Source organism: Camelus ferus, chromosome 1, assembly GCF_009834535.1.
Source record: "Camelus ferus isolate YT-003-E chromosome 1, BCGSAC_Cfer_1.0, whole genome shotgun sequence".
Classification (NCBI taxonomy): domain Eukaryota; kingdom Metazoa; phylum Chordata; class Mammalia; order Artiodactyla; family Camelidae; genus Camelus; species Camelus ferus.
The window spans coordinates 29,577,302-29,599,340 of NC_045696.1; the positions used below are offsets into that span (position 1 = coordinate 29,577,302).

Here is a 22,039-nt window from a genome sequence, read left to right on the forward strand (position 1 = left end):
GACTGGATAAAGAAGAGGTGGTATATTTATACAATGGAATACTACTCAGCCATAAAAACCGACAACATAATGTCATTTGCAGCAACATGGATGCTCCTGGAGAATGTCATTCTAAGTGAAGTAAGCCAGAAAGAGAAAGAAAAATACCATATGAGATCGCTCATATGTGGAATCTAAAAAACAAAAACAAAAACAAACAAACAAACAAAAACAAAGCGTAAATAAAGGACAGAAATAGACTCACAGACAGAGAATACAGACTTGTGGTTACCAGGGGGGTGGAGGGTGGGAAGGGATAGACTGGGATTTCAAAATTGTAGAATAGACTACACTGTATAGCACAGGGAAATATACACAAAATGTTATGATAACTCACAGAGAAAAAAATGTGACAATGAGTGTGTATATGTCCATGAATAACTGAAAAGTTGTGCTGAACACTGGAATTTGACACAACATTGTAAAATGATTATAAATCAATAAAAAATGTTAAAAAAAAAAAAGTCAGGCCACTGAAGAGACATGTCTAGCAGGGAAGACTAATATGGGCAATTTTTTCAATGTAATATATACACACATTATTAGACCTAAATAAGTGCAGTGTTAAGTAAGACAGGGATGACCAGACTAAGTCTGTTGGAGCAAGATAGGCAAGAGAACATTTAAAGGGTTAGGGACAGGGATGGAGATGGTAGAGATTTTATGAAGGTTTCCTACAAGAGGAGACAGATATTTGGTCTTGAAACATAAGACAGTGTATAAAGTAAAGCAGAGGTAGGAAGGCACTCCAAAGGAGGAAGAGTGGCATGTAAATACACAGAGTCTCGGTATGTGAGAGGAAATCTACATAATAGAATTTAGAGAGGTGGAAAGAGATCAGATACTTGAGCTCCTACTGTGCCAAGAACGTGGAATTCATCCTTAAAACCAATTACTTTAAAATGTAATCCTTGCACCCAGAGGGCTTCAGTGAATATCCCTCAGTGCCCAGTGGACAGGACTCATGGGGCTGCTAGAGGCAGCTGGGAAACACCCTACTTGGGGCCTCAAGACACAGAAAGGATTAACCCATTGTGACTACTGCCAGTTGCTCTTAAAGTCTGTGTGCTTTCTCCCAGGGACTGGCTAAGGGTATACAACAAAGAAGTGCAGCCACATTCCTATTTCAAGTACCTTTTAAACATAATCCCATTTCTTTTAATACTCACATTTCCTAAAATTTAGGGTTGGATACTTCAGTATATCAAAAAGTTGTAATTTAATGTATCCATGGAGCCAAAGTTTCTGCCTTGGGGAAAACATACAAGGATTTAGGCAGGCCTCTGTTGTGGCTACACCACCCAGCACCCCACATGTGTGCACATGGCACACACATACATACCACCACCAGGCTTTTCCTGAGACAGCTGCAAAATGGACAATACCCTTGAGCTGCCTCCTGCTAACTGCAGTTCTAAACACCTAGTACACGATGGCAGTTTTTGTGCTCAGGACCATTCAGGCAATGAAGGCAACCCCAGCATTGGTCACTGGACTAGAAACAGTAAGGATAATGTTTGAGAAATTTTTGAGACCATATCTGATATGGCATAACTGATATGTGAAATCCTGTTTTATATCTCTAGGGCTCATATTTTTATCTCATATGATCAAGAAAATATCAACCTATAACATTACCTATAAGGGGGAGGCAGCCTCAAGTATGAGAAACTCTACAAAAGACACTGGATCTCCATTTTTACCAGAGCTATTAGCATTTGTCTGTTTAGAAAACGATCGTCATAGGCTATAGTTTACCCCTGAATGATTTACACTTGTCAGTCACATGCACCAAATTTGCATTTGAGAAAGCTTACTCCAGTGATAGTATAAGGAAAATATTTAGTGATGGATTAAGTATATTTGAATTAATTGTCTCTCAAGCTCATTTGCTTATAAGTAATTATACCTCCTGTTGTGACTTATTATTTAACACATTTGATCTGAAAAATTGTGATTCTTTATATGGATTCCTTTTGCTGTTGTTAACTTTCTGGAAATGTTAACTATATGAAAAATGTAAGAAAAATGGAGAAATGACAATTGTCACTTAAGCATTTATTGACTGCCCTTCTCCAGCCTTTAACACAGCCTTCAGTTGAATTTAAGGGAAGTCTCATAGTCCTAGCAGAGCTCCAACCCTAGTCAAATCCAGGTTTCGGCTTGGTCCACACACAGGTAGGATCTCAAAATCACTCAGGAATCCCACCCTACTTCATAAATGATGAAATGACTCTCCACTTTCTCAGATGACAATTCTACACCTTCTCTAAGCTGGAATTTCCAACTCCTGTCTCTTAACTTTTCACCTGCAGTTGACTGCCTTGAGCTCAAAAAAACAAAAAAAAATTTTTTTGGAAAAAAATAGAAACAATTATAAAACATCATCAACACCCAATTACCTCTACCATCCTCTCAGCTAAAACCCATATACTGTTTCCTTACTATATCAGATAAATTGTCTCTGCACTTTTCTAAGACCACCTCTCCCTTAGCACACCAAATCCCATCTCTTCCCTTCTCAAAGGTTTGCACCTAGTCATCCATTTTCTACTGACTCAGAGGTTTTCCCTTCTCTATCAGTGCAATACCATCTCCTACCTTAGAAGAAACTTTCTGACTTATAGCTCTTTATTTCAGCTACCAACCCACTTTTCTGCTCCCCTTTAAAGAATATCCCCCTCATAAAAGTTATCTTTACTTGCTACCTTCACTTTCTCCCTCTGCATTCTCTTTTTAACCCATTGAAAAGAGAATTTCAGCCCAACCATTCCAATAAAATTCTTTTTAGTCCAAATAAATGACCATCAGGCCAAATCAATGTCTAACTCTCAATCCTTATTTAACTTAAGCCCAGCAGACACAGCTGGTATGGTTGGGTCCTCCCTCCCTGTCCTCCTACTTCACCTACAGGTTCTTCTTCCTGATCTCGTCATGTGAGGACAACTCAGAGCTCAGCAGTCAGACCTTCTCTCTCCTCATCCTCACTTTTCAGGTGATCTGATACAATCTCATAGCTTGAGAAACCTTCCATAAAGAGATGACTTCCAGTTTTAAGGGGTTTGCCAGCCCTAACCTCTCCACTGAATTCCAGGCTCAGATATTTAACTGCCGACTTGACATCTCCATTTATATAGCAAAGAGGCATTTCAAATTTAAGTTATCTAACCTTTTCATTTTCCCCCAAATACTTCTCCCAGTTTCCCAAAGCTGTATAAATGGCTACTGTATACCTCATGCTCCAAACTTACAGATGACATTTTCAGGAGCCCAGTTAGCCATTAATCAAAAACTTGGAAATAATTTTTCTTCCCCTCATATGCAACTAATCACTCACAAAGTTTTGTCAGCTCTCCCTTCAAAATGCATTCCATTTTAATCTAATCAAATCTTAAAGTCCTAGATGCCACCACTCTGATCCAAGACACAATTTCTCAGTGGACGACCACGGTGCACATGCTCCTTATGTCTACCCACCAATTCCATGCCCACCCCACATCCCTCTTCCTCCTAGTTTGTATTCATAAAGAGGAGTTTTTTCAGTATTGTCACACCACTCCCCTGGTCCACATCTTTTAACAGCTTCCTGTCAAACAGAATCAACTGAATAAAACAGAAGAAAATTCAAACTCCTTACAATAACCTACAAGGCTTTACATGATCTGACAACTGTTAAACTCTCTGTATTTTCCTAAAATTCTCCCTTGCTTACCACTCTGCACCTCTCTTGCCTTCTCTTAAACTTACCACACCCATTTCCCCCACAGGGACTTCACAATTGCTTTTCTCCTCACTGTCTGCTCACTGCCCCCTCCCCAGGATTTTATATTGTACCTCACTTCACTCAGGTCTCTGTTTAAATATTACCTCTTCAGAAATGGTTATCTTGATCACACTTAAAAAAATAAAACAAAACAAAAAAACAAAAGACAAAAAACAAAAAAACCCAGCTGTAGTCAACAGAACATTGAATACATCTAGCTGGCTTTATTTCTCTTCATGGAACTTGCCACTAGCTGGAAATTTATTTTGTATTGCTTGCTTTCCCCATAGACAGGGACTCAGAGAACTGGTGTCTTATCTGGTTTTTTCAATGCTTCATTCCCAGGGTTCAAAAATATTGGGTACACAGTAAGTACTCAATAAAATTACATTAATTAGCTAATTCAGCACCTGTGTGTGCCAGACTTTTTTTAATATGTGATTCTCAGCAACAGATTGCTTTATCATCAACATGTGTCCATAAAGCCCCCTTCCTCTAACATTCAGTTTCAAAGGCAGAGACGCTCAAGAAGTTCATTTTCTATATATATATATATATATATATATATATATACACACACACACACACATACACACACACACACACACACACACACACACATATATATATACATATGATGGCCTATGTATATGTTTTCTAAAGATATTTTATAGATATTTCTAATACAGAAAATTTATTTAATTTCTATTTTTAAAATAAAACTTCCTTTGCTTTAGAATTTATCCACTTGCATAGCCTACATATGTATATTCTTGCCCCATTTTCTATCATTTCTAGATGTGCTGAGATTGTGAACTATAATTAACAGCAACAAATCAAAACATTCAACAATTTATGATTAAGCTTTATAAACTTCCGGATTTTAGATGTGTGTATATCACACACACACATTTATATTAGCATGTATATAAAGAGTAAAAAAAAAAACTCAAGAAAACAATCTAGTTCATATTGATATAAACTAGTTAAAATCTACAAGTTAATAGAATTCATAAACACACACCATGTAAGAGTCAGATTTCTACTTGCTGCAGGATGTTAATAAATCCTGGAGAAAGAGTGGTTAAAAGGACCAAGCCTCCCTCTGGCTTGTTCCCAGCTTCTCTGAATTGCCTAGGTTCATGCTCAAATGGCCTCAAAGGTTTCCATTTCTTAAGGCAAATTCCTAGCTGCAGCCAGTTTTTTCTACATGCTGAAACAATCAGCACAGCAGGGAAATAAGCCAATCACAGGGAAAGAGAGGAGGAGAGAAAACCTAAGCTATGCCTTCATCTTTTTATGTATAGAAAAAAAAAAAAAAAGTAGGTTGGAGGAGAGGAGAAGGGAAGAGAGGAGGAGGAAGAAAGGTTGCATTGCTGAGAAAAAAAGCAGAATGCTTCACTCCTGCCTTGATGGGAGCAATTCTTTATCAATCCAGAAAGGACTATCTAACCTAGAATCCAAGGACAGCATCCCCTCAGAGTATCTGCATCTGAGCGAAGTTCTTATTTTTGCATGGCCTATGATGTTTTAATATTTTACACCTCATCTGCTTGCGGCAAGTGAAGCTCATATATTAAGACTTTTAAAAAGAACATAGAGATAATTTTCCCTTCACTCTTCCCAGAAATGGACAAGCACAAATAAAAAAATAAAATAAAATCCATGACTTTTTATTTTTGGTTATCTTCTTTTAAATATCACAAAGCTTCAATTGCCAAATGTATAGCTGAGATCTATGAGGCAGAGAGAGACAGAGACAGAGACAGAGAGGACAAAGAGAAGACACAGTAGAAGAACAAACATAGACAGACAAACCTTTGATGGGCTGATAGGGGGAGACTGATCATAGTGTTTTAAGTTAGTGTATATCTTGAAGCAGGTTGTGTACTATTTACTGCTTAAGGAAATAATAATAGTAAAGCTTCATCTCTCTAAAAGGTACACTACAAATAAGTAGCAGTGCATGTTGATAGGGGTTTGGGAGTGATAAAGAAGAGATGAAAATAAAACATTTCAATAAAATAGACAATTAAAATGATGACAAGCACTACTCAGGAGCAGCCCAGAGCTGGGAAACAGCAGAGCCTGAATGCCAACCCAAGTCCATCCTAACCCCATCCCTAACTACCACAAGTTCCTGTCACTTCATTGCTTGAGAGGTTAGTGCAAAATTTTATGTCTCATAAGGCCACGTTTCAAATAGGAGATTCTTCACAAAAAAAATGTAAAACCAACATTAATAATGTTTGTAATATAGAATATACACATGCACACTCATACAACAGAATATTCCCTAAAGATGAGGTCAAAGGAAAAATAGGTAAGTTATCACTGTTTTAAAATATAAAATACAAACACAATGGCAAAGTTTACCTATAGATTATGATAACTAAATGAAGAGTGAAAAGAGGCTGAGCAAGCATGCCAGTGGGACTGACTTTAGACTGGGGAAGCCAAAAAAGGCCTTTCACACTGTGGATGGGAAGACAAACAGGAGCTGGCCATACAATGGCAATACTCCAGGCAGAAGGTAAAGCATGCACAGAGGCCCCAAAGCAAGAAAAGCACCAGGGGGGTTACAGACTAATGAGAGGAAGAGTATATTACGGTGAGACCTGGGCCAGGTCCTTCAAAATCTCATAGGACATGTTAAGATTTAGAAAGAAAAAAAAAAAAACAAAAAACTTCTAAGTGCATTGAAGTGCTTCAAGGTTAAACAAATCTGAGAAGTGAAGTATTATTGTGTAGCACTTACTTGGCGATTCAAAACGCACATTAGCTAATTAAAGATTCCAAGAATTTCAACTATAAAGTGATGTGTTGAACTTGATTTGATTCAGGGCTTTCCAAAAATTTATTTGAGTGCTGAACACCCTTCATGTGACACTGATATCCTGCTGAACTATCCTCCTTGGTGTGTCATTTCCCAAAGTAGTTACATGAAACAAATTGCTGCGACAAACCTGGATGACACTGTTACTTCACAAATTAACTGAGTTGTTATTGTTTTTTTTTTTTTTCCAGTAACTTGATCATCATTTCAGATATGTATTCTCTTTGGGAATAATTTAAGATACGTTTTTACTGTCATTCGGTACTGAAAAGAAACAGATGCCCAAGAACAAAATGAGGGACTTGAACTACTATATATAAAATAGATAAATAACACAGTCCTACTGTATAGCACAGGGAATTATATTCAATACCTTGTAATAGCCTATAATAAAAAAGGATATGAATATATATATATGTATATAAAATTCAATCACAATGCTGTACACCAGAAATTAACAAATCATTGTAAATTGACTATATGTCAATAAAAAAGACATTAAAAAAAAGAATTAACTGAAACACGATTTGCTATATCTGGGATTAAAATGACCCAAAATACTCACAAAGTATTATTTCATCGAGATAATGGGTTTCATTTTACTCTGCTGAACAAACATTTGACAGTCTACTCTTAGGCAGACTCTGGAATATTGTGCTAACCAACAGGGTTACAAGCTGCATATGACCTATATTCTAATTTGGGAGCATTAGAAAAAATAAATGGATTCATTCATTTCTTTATCCATTCAACAAATCTGCGTTGAATGAGTCAAGCACTGTTCCAGTCCTGAGGGATAAAGGGGGAAACAAGACAACATTGTCTTTGCTTCGTTGATTCCTATATTCTTGTCTGGAGTAGATGAGAAAAGTAAACTAAATAATAATGCAGTCCAAAAACCTGCACAGCAAAATAAACATTAACATGTAAGAGAGCAGAAAGTGAAGGCAGATAATCAAATAAAAGCATTTAACACAGGGTGGAGGGTAGGAAAGAGAATCTGGATTTGGGAAACAATTTGGAAGTAATATAAGGAGGAACTGTAATGGCTGAATGGATACAGGTTCAGAGTTTGTGTGATATATACATCTGAGCTCAACAAAGAAGTCTGAATGTGGAACAAACCATGGAAGTTGTAAGAAATAATAATTAATTCTTATTATGTGCCAGGAGCTGTTCTAAGAACTTTACCTAGTTTTAATATTTTAAATCTCCCAACAGCTCCATGAGGTTTTTTAATCACCATTTTAGAGACGGATGCGGGGTACTAGAATATTTGAAATTATGTATGTGGCTTGAATTATATTTCTTTTGGACAGTGTTTTCTGTGCTCCTCAGTAGGACTCTGGGTCTCCATTTTGCACGCTGGTCTTGTGCACACTTCACTTGTAATTTCCCGTTTTTCCTACTGAGCCCACCAACCAGCCCAGCACAGAGCAGTCACCTATACCAAGTGGTCAGCAGGGACGGCAGTACTGAGCACCTCTCTCGCCATCCCTGTGACCTGATAGTGTTTGCTGTGTTCATTCAACTTCATTTTATCACTAAGCTCCCTGATTTCTCTTCTTTTACAGGAGATCTGAGATACCTGGCTTCTGGAAAGGGCTGGGGAAAGATCGAGAGATGGGCTATTTCTGATAGCCTTTCAGACATAACCGCACAAGCTAGTAGATGAACCCATGGCAGAAGCAAGAAGGACAAACTGCAGGTCAAGCAGAGCCCAGGCTCGATTATCACGAGGCAACGCTTAATAACAACACTTCATCAAGAAGAAAACATCGGGCGCAAGTGCTGTTCCACACTGAGCCCCAAACAACAAGCACAAAGGTGTGATCTCCCTACTTGTAAGCACTGCCATTAACATTAATGGCCACGCAAAGCAGAAGGAAGAGATGGTGAGAACTAAGCAGGCCCTTCCTGCCCGAGCTACTGGAGGATTATTACAGCAGACAGTTTAGCCATCACTCTGAAAACTTCATCACTGGGAAAGACTGAGTAATTTTATTTAGAATAAATATACTGAGACTAAAAATCTGTTTCCCACTCAGAACAGATAACCATAAAATATTATCCTAAGAAAGATATAATATGGCCCCTGATTTAAAATGCAAAAGAACAGGTTAGTTAACACAGCAACTATTCAATAAAATGCCTTTTGCACCTGAAAAATTTAAAAACAAAAACAGGTAGACGGAATGCTTTGCTTAGTCCACACTGGAGGGGAACAGAGTAGTCTAATCCTCAATAAAAAATAGTTGACAGATAACTCTAACTTAATCGTTACAACATTTAAAAATTTAACATTTTAACAAATACTTTGAGATTACATTTTACTTTTTCCTGGAGCCCAAAAAGATATTCTTGAACATGACTTAGAGCTTTTTTTAATGACTCACGTTCATTATGATCAATTCAGTCTAACGATGCCCAGAGGGACAATTACCCAGCGTGGAGCTGTTTGCTGCTGCACCCGAGTGGCCTCACACTGCTGTGCTTTCAGTTCTGCTTTCTGACCCTGATGGGCTTTCTCCCTCTACCACCGCTCTTGGCTGTGATTCCTCAACACAGTTAGATGTCGATCACGATCGGTCATTTCCACAAACGTTCCTAATTTGGGGATTCTACCAAGAAAACAGCTTCATGTGCTTTTTAAAATAAATAGTGTGAGACCACAAGATCCACAGTGGTTACGGCACATGTTCTGGCTCAAGAAGGAGCAAAGATGGTGTTAGTGGTCCTCACACCTCTGAGTATGTTTCAGAGGACTGGGCTGGCTGGTTACATCTGCCCACAAGAGGACTGGGACAATGACCCAGCAATGATGCTGACAGCGGCAACTATCATGACTACGAATCAGACACTGGAGCGAGTGTGTCACTGAATCTTCACAATCATGGGAGGAAGATACAATTAGAATCTTATTTTACAGATGGGGGGAAATTAAACTTTGAAACCTGACTAATCTGGTTGTGGTTACCTGGTAAGTGGTGGAACCAGTATTTGAACACAGGCTTGATACAGCCTAGGCCCCTGCCCCTTCTCTATAATGCCTCCATAGGTCAGTAACTACATCTGTCTATATATTTTTAAAGAGGTTACTTAGAATCTAGATGCAAAGTATTAAAATAAATAAAGCTTACTGAATTTTAATTATGCAGATTTCTTCAATAAATGTGCCTTTTAATTTATTGAACCTGATCTTAAAAGATACTTATTTTGTTGATTCATGCTACGTAAACGTCAAGATGTTAAGATAATTCTGCTGAGTAGACAGTATCATACTACTAGTTTAGGCTTATAAAGTTTGCATTATTTAAAAAAAATTGTATCACAATGTTGTGTTTAAGCTATAAAATATCATTGTCCTATTGTCATATTGGCTCAGTACCTAATTTACTACTTAATTTGGGGAGTTTGGTAGAATCTGGTACTTTCACAACCAACCCCTGGCACACTGATTGAGTCCAGACATAGCCCGAGAGGCCCAGAGATATATCCAACCCCAATGTCTGTTCCCTTGGTTGGCACAGTAATTTCAAAATTTTAAATTAACTGCAGACATTTAAAACTAGGGATATTTTATATAAAATGTGGACACGTGAGTTCTCCCTAAGTGCCAGATGATGTGGCTTCACGGGCCACATTCTCACATGGAAACAAGTAGGTGTTTGTGAGCTTGGCCTGCCCCTTCAGATGGGACCCGTCTGTTCCAGGTGGCCAAGACCGCCACCTGGTCTGCTTTCCTTAGTTATCTGCCTGGTTTGTGAGTTGAGCACTACTTCTATTTCTAGTAAAAATCTGAAAGTACAACTCTACACTCTCCATAATACTCTATATTTTGGTTTGCAAGCATTTTTAATGATGTTATTTTATAGTTTGAACAACTGCCCTGTGGCACATAAATAATATTATTATTATCAGCTCTTCATATGTGAAACCAAGATTCAAGTGTTAAACAGCTTGGTTTAAGATCAGAGAGGTAGAGTCATCTAATTCTCAAACCACTTATTTTACTCTATGTCAGATCTTTAATATCTTAACTATACGTAGTATGTATTATTATCATTGTCATTATAATTTTGGCTGGAAGTATCTTTTATAGCTTTCTTCACTGAATTCAGTTCTAAAGAGCAGGTAACCCCACCAAATCAGTCCTTTGCTGTGTCACTTTCATGGCAAGCAAAGCTGAGGATGAAAATTTTGAGAAAGAGACAGAGAATGCTTTACTTTAAATAAAATATTTTCAATAAAAACCAGATTATTTACTTCCATATTTAATACATAAACAACAAACATATTACTAAAAAATAAGTATCTATTTGGAATGTAAGATGGTGATAAGTGCAATGGAGAAAAGTTAGGCAGGACCAGGAGATAGGGAATGGCAGAAGATTGAAGGAGATATTTCATATCAGGTTGTCAGAGAAGAAATGCCTCCAGATTGAGTGACCCTTAAAGGTTGCTACTGTCATCATCATGATCATCCCTCACAAAGACCAGGTGAACCCATCTAGACAGCCAGTTGGCTTCATTTGCTGTCCTTTATAGAGAGCTAAGAATAGAGCTTAACTCTTGGAAAAGTTATGCTGTTTTGTTTCCTAAAGCACTGAGAGAAAATGTTAACTATAACTGTCGCTGTGTTTCACTGATGCTTTCAGCAGACAGAATTTTGAAAGGCTACCCAGGCAGAGGTCTAATCTTGGGGAGATATTTTAAGCTGGAAAGAGGCAATGAAATAAATCCTGAGGCTGATGGCTTGTCTTACTCACAGTGAAAGAAAAAGAAGGCAGAATGAAGACTCAAGGTAACACCAAATAGAGATCTCTTACCATCACAAAATGTGGATGGGAAATTCTGAACTTAGAGAAAAACTGGCCTGACTGCTAATCCAAAATGAATGGGGGAGGGGAGGAAACTCTAAACCAAATAATTTTTATGTTACTTATAAATATGTGTCCTTCCAAAACATAAGAGAGAAATACTTATATATTTTTTGAAAATAATTGGCTTGCTATAACATGGGTCATTTATCTGCAGCATAACGCTAAGGAAATCATTCAGCTAGTAAACCTTGAAATACCTCTTCATAACTTCAAAACTGCTAACCTGTAACCTAGAAAATAGACATGCTTAAACAAGTTGTTTTGTTACATACAGATAAAAACAGAAAAATTGATTTTTTTCACTTTTTACCTGCTTGTTTAAAAAGGTCATAAGAAAAACCCAGATATTATGATTATAGACGCCACATAATTCCCTGACTTAAATGAATAACCACTGAATAGGACTTCTGGACCATTTTCACATGGTAGCATCTACTATTATTCTAAGCTAAAGAAGTTGCTTTTAGAGCCATGTTCGACATTTTCAAATTTAAGGTAAACTGCCTAGTAGAATGGTCCTATTTTAGAATGAGTTTGCATTTGAGAAGGTGAATGTTAAGGTAAGACCTAAATACTCAAGATATTTTCAAGATAACCCCGTGCACTTAAATTTTAGACTTATGGGGAATAAACGAGGCAGATAATACCAGGAACAAAGTTTATACAAAGACTGTAAATCCTTACTCCAGTGCTATGCTCCGCATCAATAGAAACCTTTCTGCAAGGCTGAGTAATCTCATAAACCCTGTGAGAGAAGTTATATTTCTACTATTCAAGCTCAAATCCAGACAGATTAGATTGATATAGCAACCTTCTTAATCTCTTTTACAAGAGAGAATTAGTCTGTTTGAATTCTGAATCTAACTTTACTTTCTTTGAAATAGTCAATTTAACCATTTTCCTTAATCAAGCTGAAATAAAGTTCTATTTTAAACAAGGAAAAATTACTAAGAGGAAAAGAAAAAATACTATAAAAGAAGAAAACAACAAGACTTTTTATGAGACATTCAGCATTATTAACGATCTTACTGTGAGATTTTAATGTTCTTAATAGTCCATAAATTATTGCTTGTTTATTTTTAATTGTCTGACTTCTTTTGAGATAGTTAACTGTTCACTAAATCTACATCCAAAATTGCCCTTCAGTCACCCATCATTTGCTTCTCATAAAGCAAATGCTTTATTTTAAAAAAAATCATTAGTTTTTTTATAAAGCAAATAGGACAGGTATTTGTCTAAAATAACGCTGTACTTCTTCAATTTAAAAGAACATTAATGTTCTGAAACCTATCTAAAGAAATTAAAACACACATTTTATTTTAAGATTTTGTGCTACATTTAAATATACTGAAAATATCACTTCTCTAAAGACATGGTATATGGTAGATGTTCAATATGTTTATTAAATAAATCATTCAGAAAAAAATGGTTTCTTCTTCTTTAAAAAAATCTTTGATGTTAATCTTCATTCACCTAAGCAATGGTTAATTCAAGTATCTGTAAACTTTTTTGTGTGCCCCATCAGTAAAAACTTTTCAGTACAGTCCCCCGTATGTGTATTTATTCATTAATTATATATACATACCATTTTAATAATATATTAATATATACACACAAACTAATTTTAAAATAAAGATAAAATAATTGAGGTCTGGTTAAATTTAGAATCACTGACATGTGTGTTTAATGCTTATCCTGGCTAAACCAGCTCAATAAAATACACAGATATAAATGAAAAGAGAGAATCAATGGCCATTTTTATTAAATTATAAAACGTTTTTTTCCAGCTCCTTCCACTGTCTACCATCTTTCATAAAATGTGGCTTGTATATTTCCATTTTCCCTGAAGTTAGTTGATCTTGCCAAGTAACCACAAGATGATTCACTTATATTTATAATTATATTTGTATTTATAACCAGTGGACTTAAGACAAATTAAAATTGGAACAATTTTAAAAGTTTGGCCAAAAAAATGCTCCAAGATTCATGTGAATGCAAAAATAATTTTTATGACTAAAATCATCCGTGGCAATAAACTCACAAAGACAGAAACTTCTTCTTGATATCTTCCCCCAAATGCTTGTCTCCGTAGCTAAACTTTCTTTGAAAGCAGTTACTTCAAATAAATTATTAAAATGTCACTTATGCCCTGAAGGGAGTGATTTTTTCATGTGTTTTTCCCCAAACTTCTGATAAGCATGTGAGTAGAAGTTTCAAGAACATATCTAGTAATGCATCCTAGAATATGTGAATCTACAACTTTTCCAGATAATACCTAAATGTTTCTAAAGTAGTTGTACCCATTTACCTTTCTATGCTATTTTCTCTGTGTTACTGTGGCCATTTTTACTACAGCAAAAAGAGCAATTATTTCACCCAATGGCATGTTGCTTTTTGCTTTTTGCTTTTAAGAAACCAGAAAGTAGCATATGACTTTAAAGTCCTCTCAAAAAATAATATTTTAGAGGTTTCCATTCATGTCCTGGATGCTCAGTTTTTAAATATCTTGCTAATCATAACGATGTCATATACTCATTAATATATCAATGCACAATAATCCTTAAATAAAGATTCATCTTAATAACTGATTTGATCATGCTGTAATATCATATAAAATATGCTATAATTTTATTTACAATTTTAGTACCTATGCCTTTATAGACTTATCCCAGGAATGCAAGATTGGCTTAACAGTCAAAATCAATAAATGTATTTCATCATATTAATAAACTAAATAAGAAACATCACAAAACAAGATATCACAAAATACTTAAGATCCAAGTACCCACTCTCAGTAGGGGAGGCCCCTATGAATTTCCTCTCACATTCTAACTTGTGGAAAAGACCTATGATTAAGAAGACCCAAATATTATAGTGTCTGTACTAAGGGATACTTTATCCCATGTGGTTATGACCCTAAAAAATCAAACTGGATTCATTTTTGTTTCTGAAAGGAACTCTAATAACTCAAGATAAGAGCAGAGTATCTTCCTGCCTAATGGCTGTCACATTACAAACCCATGCTGACAGAATATGATTATACAACTTTTGTACCTAAATGTAAGGTTCAGGGGGAAAAAATGAGCATTAGCTCTATTATGTTATCTTCTTTGGGATTCAATATCTTATCTTTGAAAGAAATATTCAACAAAGAAAAGGTACTCATTTGAAGTTTTAGTAAAGTTTAAGGTATCAATAATTGTTTAAGCTCCACAAATGTGTAGTTGTCTTGTTACTTTATGAAGTACATTTACATAGTGCCAGACATGATATATATAAATATATAACTGAATCGCTATGCTGTACACCTGAAACTAACACAACATTGTAAATCAACTATACTTCAATTAAAGAAATACATATTCATAGTGCCAGACACATACACAAAATAGAATTTAAAACTGAGGCCATTAAATTATAGCCGTTACTTCTCACTCTAGAAACTACTGAAACTTACGGGTGACAGATTTGTCAAGAAGTTCTCTTTACCAACTAAAGAAAGAACAACCCAATCTCTGTCGCAAACTGTCATTAGTAATTTAGAAGAGCTGGAAGGCAGTTCAGCCAAGTAGACAGAAAATTAAAACACGGGCAGCTCCTGATTGGAAATTTATTCATAGCAAGTAATGAAATAGCACAGTCAGGATCTCTGGTATTACTTGGAGTGAGAGATTTAATTCTGATAACTCTGATGATGGCACTTGAATCAGAGATTATAAGTGGTGACAGGGTGTGACATATACATAGGACGGAATGAGCATCAGCAACATAGCTCCGCGGAAGCTGATTCTACTTAGATCAATTTTTTTCAAACAGTAAATATAATAATTTCAAAAATTATTACAAGTTTTCAAAGAAGAGGCTTACTAGGCCTTAGGCAAACCATGTACCATTTATACTAACCTTTCAATGAAGTATAATATGAACCAACATATCAAAGGTAAGGGGTGAAAAAGAATTTATATTTTAAAACCTGGTATATAAATGGTAGTGTCTGATTTCATCTGGATAAGGAACAAACTCAAGATTACAGGCAAGTAGCTACTCCACGAAGAGAGTAATAGTGAGGGCTTGGGTTTTCCTGTGATTCTATGCATGTAGGGAATAGTGATTAAATGTAGTCATGAACAAGTAATGTTATTTATATTTATAAAGAATAATCATTTTCATTTTGGATTTTCTGTGCCTTTTTTATATTTCCTAATTACCAACAATGGCATTATTACTTTTATAATGATTAGTATTTTTTTCAAAATTGCTTATTTCAGACAAACTCTCTACCAAAGAAATACAGCTGAGAAAAAAAAGTAACCCTTCCACATAAACAGGTATTTCAATACATCTCTTTTGAATTATGAAGTGGAATATTTATTATGAATGGTTAAAATTTGTTAGATGTGGGAATTTTAAAACATAGCCCTAAAATTCTTTAATGCTCCTGCCATTGAAATAAAAGGGCCCATGGTCCCTGAATCTGTAACTGTTTGGACAATGGTTTGTAGCAGAAATGATGCTGTGTCAGTTTCTAGACCCAGACTATAACATGGGGAAGAGAGGAGCTGTCACACTGACCTAGGCCCACAGTGCTGATATAGAAGTAAACTGAACAACTGCTGTTGTCTGAAGTCACTTAGTTTTAAGCTGGTTGGTTAAGCAGAGATAAATAACCAAAAGAGTAGAGCAGGGCTTTAATCATGAATGCTGATTATAAAAATGGCTTCAAAACAACGTTACATCACATACGCCATCACTAATCAGAATAGAAGGAAGAAATCTGATTTATTTCATCAGGCTAATATAAATGTTGTCCATAAAGTTTTTTAATAAATTAATATAGTATGGAGAAAATAATTCAAAGAATCCTAGATTCTTTAGTATTTTATATATTGAAAAATGTAAATACTACAGAGTTATTTGTTTAAATTCGGTGACAATTTTTTAAATTTGACTTTGTAAGATTTATTTACCTATACTGTTTAATGATGTCATAACTAATAGTAAAAACCTACATAGAAAATACTAAGTCTAGAAAAATTGGAAAATTTAGGTATTATCAACTAGAACAACATACTAAATAACTGAAGTAAATTCTAAATGGAGCTGTACTTACAGAGGACTAAGCCTATGTGATGTAATGAAGCCAAAAAAAGTCATAATAAAAATAATAAGCTAAAATCGTACTACACATTATTTACCAACAGTAAGAACTTGAAAGAGATTAAGAGTTAATTCAATAACAAAAGAAACTAAGTATTAAATAAAAGAGTTAAATATGTCAATTTCTGTAATAGAAATGTTTTTAAGACAATTACGTATAATTCCTTTTCTTTAGAAAACTGGATAACTTTAAATGGACTTTGAGAGCTAAAGGAACAGAAAAATACAGTATAATAAACATTTCACTAAAATAAAGAATCATTTTATAACATAAAAATCCACCCACTTAATGCATTTCTTTTTAAGACACAGTTCCCCCGCAGAATTGTTTCAAAACATAAAAATTTAACAATTTAGTGTATTTCTTTCATAAGGCACAGTTCTATAGGATAGAGCCAACACTTACTTATCCAAATAAGAACCAGAAAGTTCAATTAATTGTATTTCTTGTCCACAATCTACTTTTAGAAGATTTACTCAAGAACAAAATTGTTAAGAATTATATCATAGAATTAGCACAGGTTCAGGCCTTTTACTTGTTATAAATCTGTCGTTTGTAAAAAGCAATGTTCAAAAAGGTGACACAAATACAAAATACCTTTACAGAGGGAATTGCATTAATCCCCAAACTCTACCTCCTCTTATAATGAAAACCCTGAGAACCAGAATGATTAATCGATTTGTACCAGAGTGAAACTAGGCCTGGAACCCTGCCACCTGCTTCCACCTCTTGTGTCTTTTCTCATCTATAATGCTGCTTCATCTGGCAGGAGTGATTCCTACACAGCTATGAAATATAAAATAATGCATGATACGAAGAAGACTGAAGCAAAACAACTTCTTTCATATACAAATCATCTAATTTTTGTTAAAAAATTAGAATTCTTCATTTTATCAAAGTACTTGCTGAAGCATTTTTCTGCACTGTTCATTTTCCAAATACATGTATATTTATTTACGGTGCAACATCTGAAAGAAAGTTCATTAAATTCTTTCAGAAATATTATTAAAAAATAGTTATACATTACTTGATATTCTGATGCTTTTAATATGACTTGAATACATATTTTCACTATATTTTCACTTATGATAAATAATGGATAAAGTTCATAGCATTTTTTATTTTAAAAATAATTTTGCCATATTATGCTATTTAGATTTAATCACATAAAACACCCTTGTATTTACATGGAAAGTCAGAGATGTGTTTAATCCTAAGAACCTGTTTCAGCATTAAGCCTTGGTTTATTATCTGTAAGATGGTTATGACAACAGTATTTACCATGTGTAAGCAGAGTTGTTGTGAAGAATAAAGAAAATAAAATATGTAGCTAATGTATCTAAAACACTTCGCAGCATATCTGATACCTTACATACTAATAAATGTTAGCTGTTATTATAGGTATAATAATTTAGCTGCAATCAAAAACATGTAGTATTAAGGCAGCAAAACAAAGTATGTTTTTAAAAAATAGCCTACTTAAAACAATATGTATTTTTCTATTAAAAGGCAATTTGCTATACTTAATTCAGAGTGATAAAGTGCTTTTTAGATGTTAAGAAGCTATTTACATTAATCTTTTAAATGGAAATATAACCAATATATGCTAAATGGAATACAATTTGTAAAACTGAAGTTTAATGCAACTTACCACAAATACACATGCTAATCAAACAAGGTAAATTCTGTATGTTAAACATTTCTCATAAATTTTTTTTGAAAATTAAGAAATTAAATACCAGTGAGAGAGTACACATACAATGAATTTAGTAAAATTCCTCGAATTTTTTTTAAACAAGTAAGACATTTCCATATTATATATACCTACCTGGAGTAGATAAACAATCGACTGTCCCAAAGAGTATGATGCCCTCTAGGTCCATAATGAAAATAACAGGACTCTGTCCCATCGAACATATTCAATCCATCTTCTGAATTTTTTGAAGCATGGCTGTGTACCACATCTAAGAGGACTGTAATACCCATCGAGTGAGCTGTGTCAACTAGTTCTTTCAGCTCTTCAGGAGTTCCATAACGGCTTAAGGTAAAAGAGACAGCAAATACAAGCTCACATCATATTTAGAGCAAATGGCCAATCATTTACTGTGTATCAATTATTTTACCAGCACAGTACTAGATAGTAGTATCTAAGTATTATATTGCTAATGCAGTGCAAATGCAAATGCAGTATAATACTTAGATACAAGTCAAAGCTGCTTAATATCTATTATTAAGCAGCTTTAAAAGCACTCAATTTTAAAAAAACTGGCTATTAATTGTAGGTTTATAGCCCAATAAAAATTCACATTTTGAGTAGGTAGATAGTAAAATTCCACTTCTTTATACTCAGAGCTTCTGATTTCCATCACCAAGCCTAGTTAGTCTGAGAAGCATGGTCATTCCTGTTCATACACCTGGCCATCCCTTTGAGTATGCATGGTTGGGATTGGGAGTGGCTTAGAATACTTCTTTGAATGTCCTTTGTGCCTTAATTGAAGCCAACTTTCCTGTACTTACTTATTCCCAGACTGGGATGCCTCAGGTACCAGTGCGCCCTGTCACCATCCAAGCAGAAAAGATAGGCAGCTGGCATGCATATGTGTTTGTGTTAAAAGCAGTTGCCTAGTCTCCATGAAATAGGAAACAAAAATCACTCCCAAGAGGAAGTCTTTTCTTAACCTATGTAAAATCTCAATATTGCAGGCTTGTGTAGCATTAACTTTTGTCTTTTAAATAAATTATCACCCTTGTGATTAACTGTTTACTGTCTCTCTTCCTCACTAGATCATAATCTAGTGATCCCTTGAGGGCAGCTCTGACCATCTGGTTTCCCACGCTCCAGTACAGTGCTTGGTATAGAGCAGGTATCCTGATAGCCAAGTCCACTGAATAGAAAGAGCTATCCCCTAAAAATGCAAACAGGATCAAGCTGTCTTTTACCTAAAATCATACATGCAACTCCCACTGTTCTTACGATGAAGACTGTTGTCCTTATCATGACCTACTGCACTGCCTAATCCATGACCTACCTCACTGCCTAATCTTGTTCCTTCCAATAACTTCAGACTTACGACATTCTACCCTTTCCTCTCCTTATCCTAGCTATCCAACTTTTTTTTCCAGTCATTGAACACTATGTTCAATGAATCAATAGCCCTAAGGTTTCACTCATTCATTCACTCATTTGTTTGTTCAACAAATACTTATTAAGTTATCTACCATGTGCCATACAGATTTCTATGCTTTAGAGATTCAGCAGTGAACAAAGTAAACAAAACTGCCCTTATGGAATTTATATTCTAGTTGAATGATAATAAATAAGCATGGTATGTGGAATATCAGATAGCAATAGGTGCTCTAAGGAAAAAAGAAGCAAAGCTATTGGTAGGAAGGGGGGCTGTCTTAAATACAGTCATCAGTAAAAGTTTTATGACAAAGGCAGTATTTGAGTAAAGACCTGAAAGAAGTAGGGAGCAAGGCATGTGAATAGCTAAGGGGAAGAGTGTTCAGAGAGAAAGGGCACTGGAGATAGAAATGAGCCAGGAGCCTTTGAAGAAGAGCAAATAGGCTAGTGTGGTTGGAATGGAATGATCAAGAGATAAGCCCAGAGAGTCGGCCAAGACTCAGAGCACAGGGAGCCTTATGGACCAATGACAGGCATTTGGCTTTTATTCTGAGAGAGACAGGGAATCATTAGAGGCTAATGAGCAAGAGTAACATGATTTGAATTTCATTTTAAAAAGCTGACTTTGGCTACCATGCAGAAAGCAGTCCATGTGTGTAGAGGGAGAGAAGAGCTAGGAAAGAAAAAGGAGGACAACAGAATTCAGCATGACCAGTTCCAGAGCTAATGAAATTATGCAGGAAGAGATAATGGCACCTTGGCTCAGAGTGGTAGCTGTGGTAGCAGCTGAAGCAGCCAGATTTGGGATATATTTTGAAGTCACAGGTGGCTATGTTTTACAATACCTAGAGTGTAGGGAGGGACATAAAAGGGAAAAGTCAGGTAAAATGCAAAGATTTTTGGCTTGAACAACTGAAAGATAGAAATGTCATGTACTGAATTAGGGAAGATGGCAGGAGAAGACAGGAAGAGCAGAAGTTTAATCTGCAACCTGTTAAGTATGAAATATGTATTAGATATCTCCGTGTCACTTAGGCACTGTTTGAAGTTCACAACAGAGGTGAAGACTGGAGAGATTAACTTGGGAGTTGGCATACAAAGTGTGTTTCAACCATAAGAATGAATGAGACTTGATGAGAACCCCAAGGTACTTCATTTAGATACAGAAGGGAATGGAACCATGGGCTGAGTGCTGGAAGTGGTTAAAAAGAGCAAAGGAAACAAAGAAGAACAATAAGAGATATGAGAAAAACAACTGTAAGGTTTAATATCCTGAAAGCCAAGAAAAGAAAAAAGTTGCAAGAAGGTGGGAGTAATCAATTGTGCCAAATGCTGCTAGTTCAAGTAAGCTAAGAACTGATGATTGGAGTTAACAATGTGGAGGGCGTCAGTACCCTTGACAAGAGCAATTTCAGCAAAGAGGTGGAGAGCCTACTTGGAATGAGTTCAAGAAAGAAAAGGAGTGGAGGAATTAGAGACAATGAGGACTGATTACTTGTTCAAGGAGAAATTCTATAAAGAGATACAGGTAAAGGGATCAGTATCTTTTCTCTATGTCTGGAATGCCATCTACCTACCCCCATTTCACCCCTCCCCACAGTTAAATCTTAGTCATGTTTTAGATCTCAGTTGCAACATCAGTCCACATCTAACCTACACTGATCAGACCCCTGATTCTGCACGAGCAGAGCACTCTGTCATCTTCTTCTGAGCTTTTATTACATGCAGAAATCCTAGTATGAATGATTATTGGATTTATGTCGATATGCCACCATATTGTCAGCTCTATGAGGCAGAGAGAATGTTGGATTTGTTCAACTTGTGGTCATTCGAGTCAGTACCTCTCGAATTGCTTAAGGACCCCTTGATGTCATTCTGCCCAGAGAGCCATATTCCTTGGATTTCAGCCTGGAAAGGACAGCCATTCTGTGGGTAGTCTTTCCTACCGAAGGCCCCCTCATCACCTTCCTACGTAAGTCAATCTCTTTCCAGAAAAAGATGTGAGCTCTAGCAGTAATGGCTTCCATAATTCGTGATTGTCTAGCTAAGGCTTAGGCCTCCAAATGTAGGACAGATTCAGCAGGCTAACTTGGTATTCTTTAACAAAAAAATCTTTTCACGAAAAGCAATATTAAAATCAGGCTACTCTCTAAGGCTTGATGGGAAGAGAGTCTATGATCTTAGTAAAAGAAAAGCTCAGCTTCTAGTAACTCTGTTAACTCTAAACTAGGTTACA

General features: G+C 35.7%; 1 protein-coding gene across 2 annotated transcripts in view; it reads right to left on the reverse strand.

The window, feature by feature from the left end:
• GBE1 (1,4-alpha-glucan branching enzyme 1) overlaps positions 1–22,039 on the reverse strand; it is a 243,324-nt gene that overhangs the window by 101,280 nt on the left and 120,005 nt on the right. For both annotated transcript variants that reach the window (XM_032477376.1, XM_032477382.1), the window contains one exon: positions 18,508–18,717. In XM_032477376.1, the coding sequence (XP_032333267.1) occupies positions 18,508–18,717 (210 nt within the window). The remainder of the gene's footprint in view (positions 1–18,507; positions 18,718–22,039) is intronic.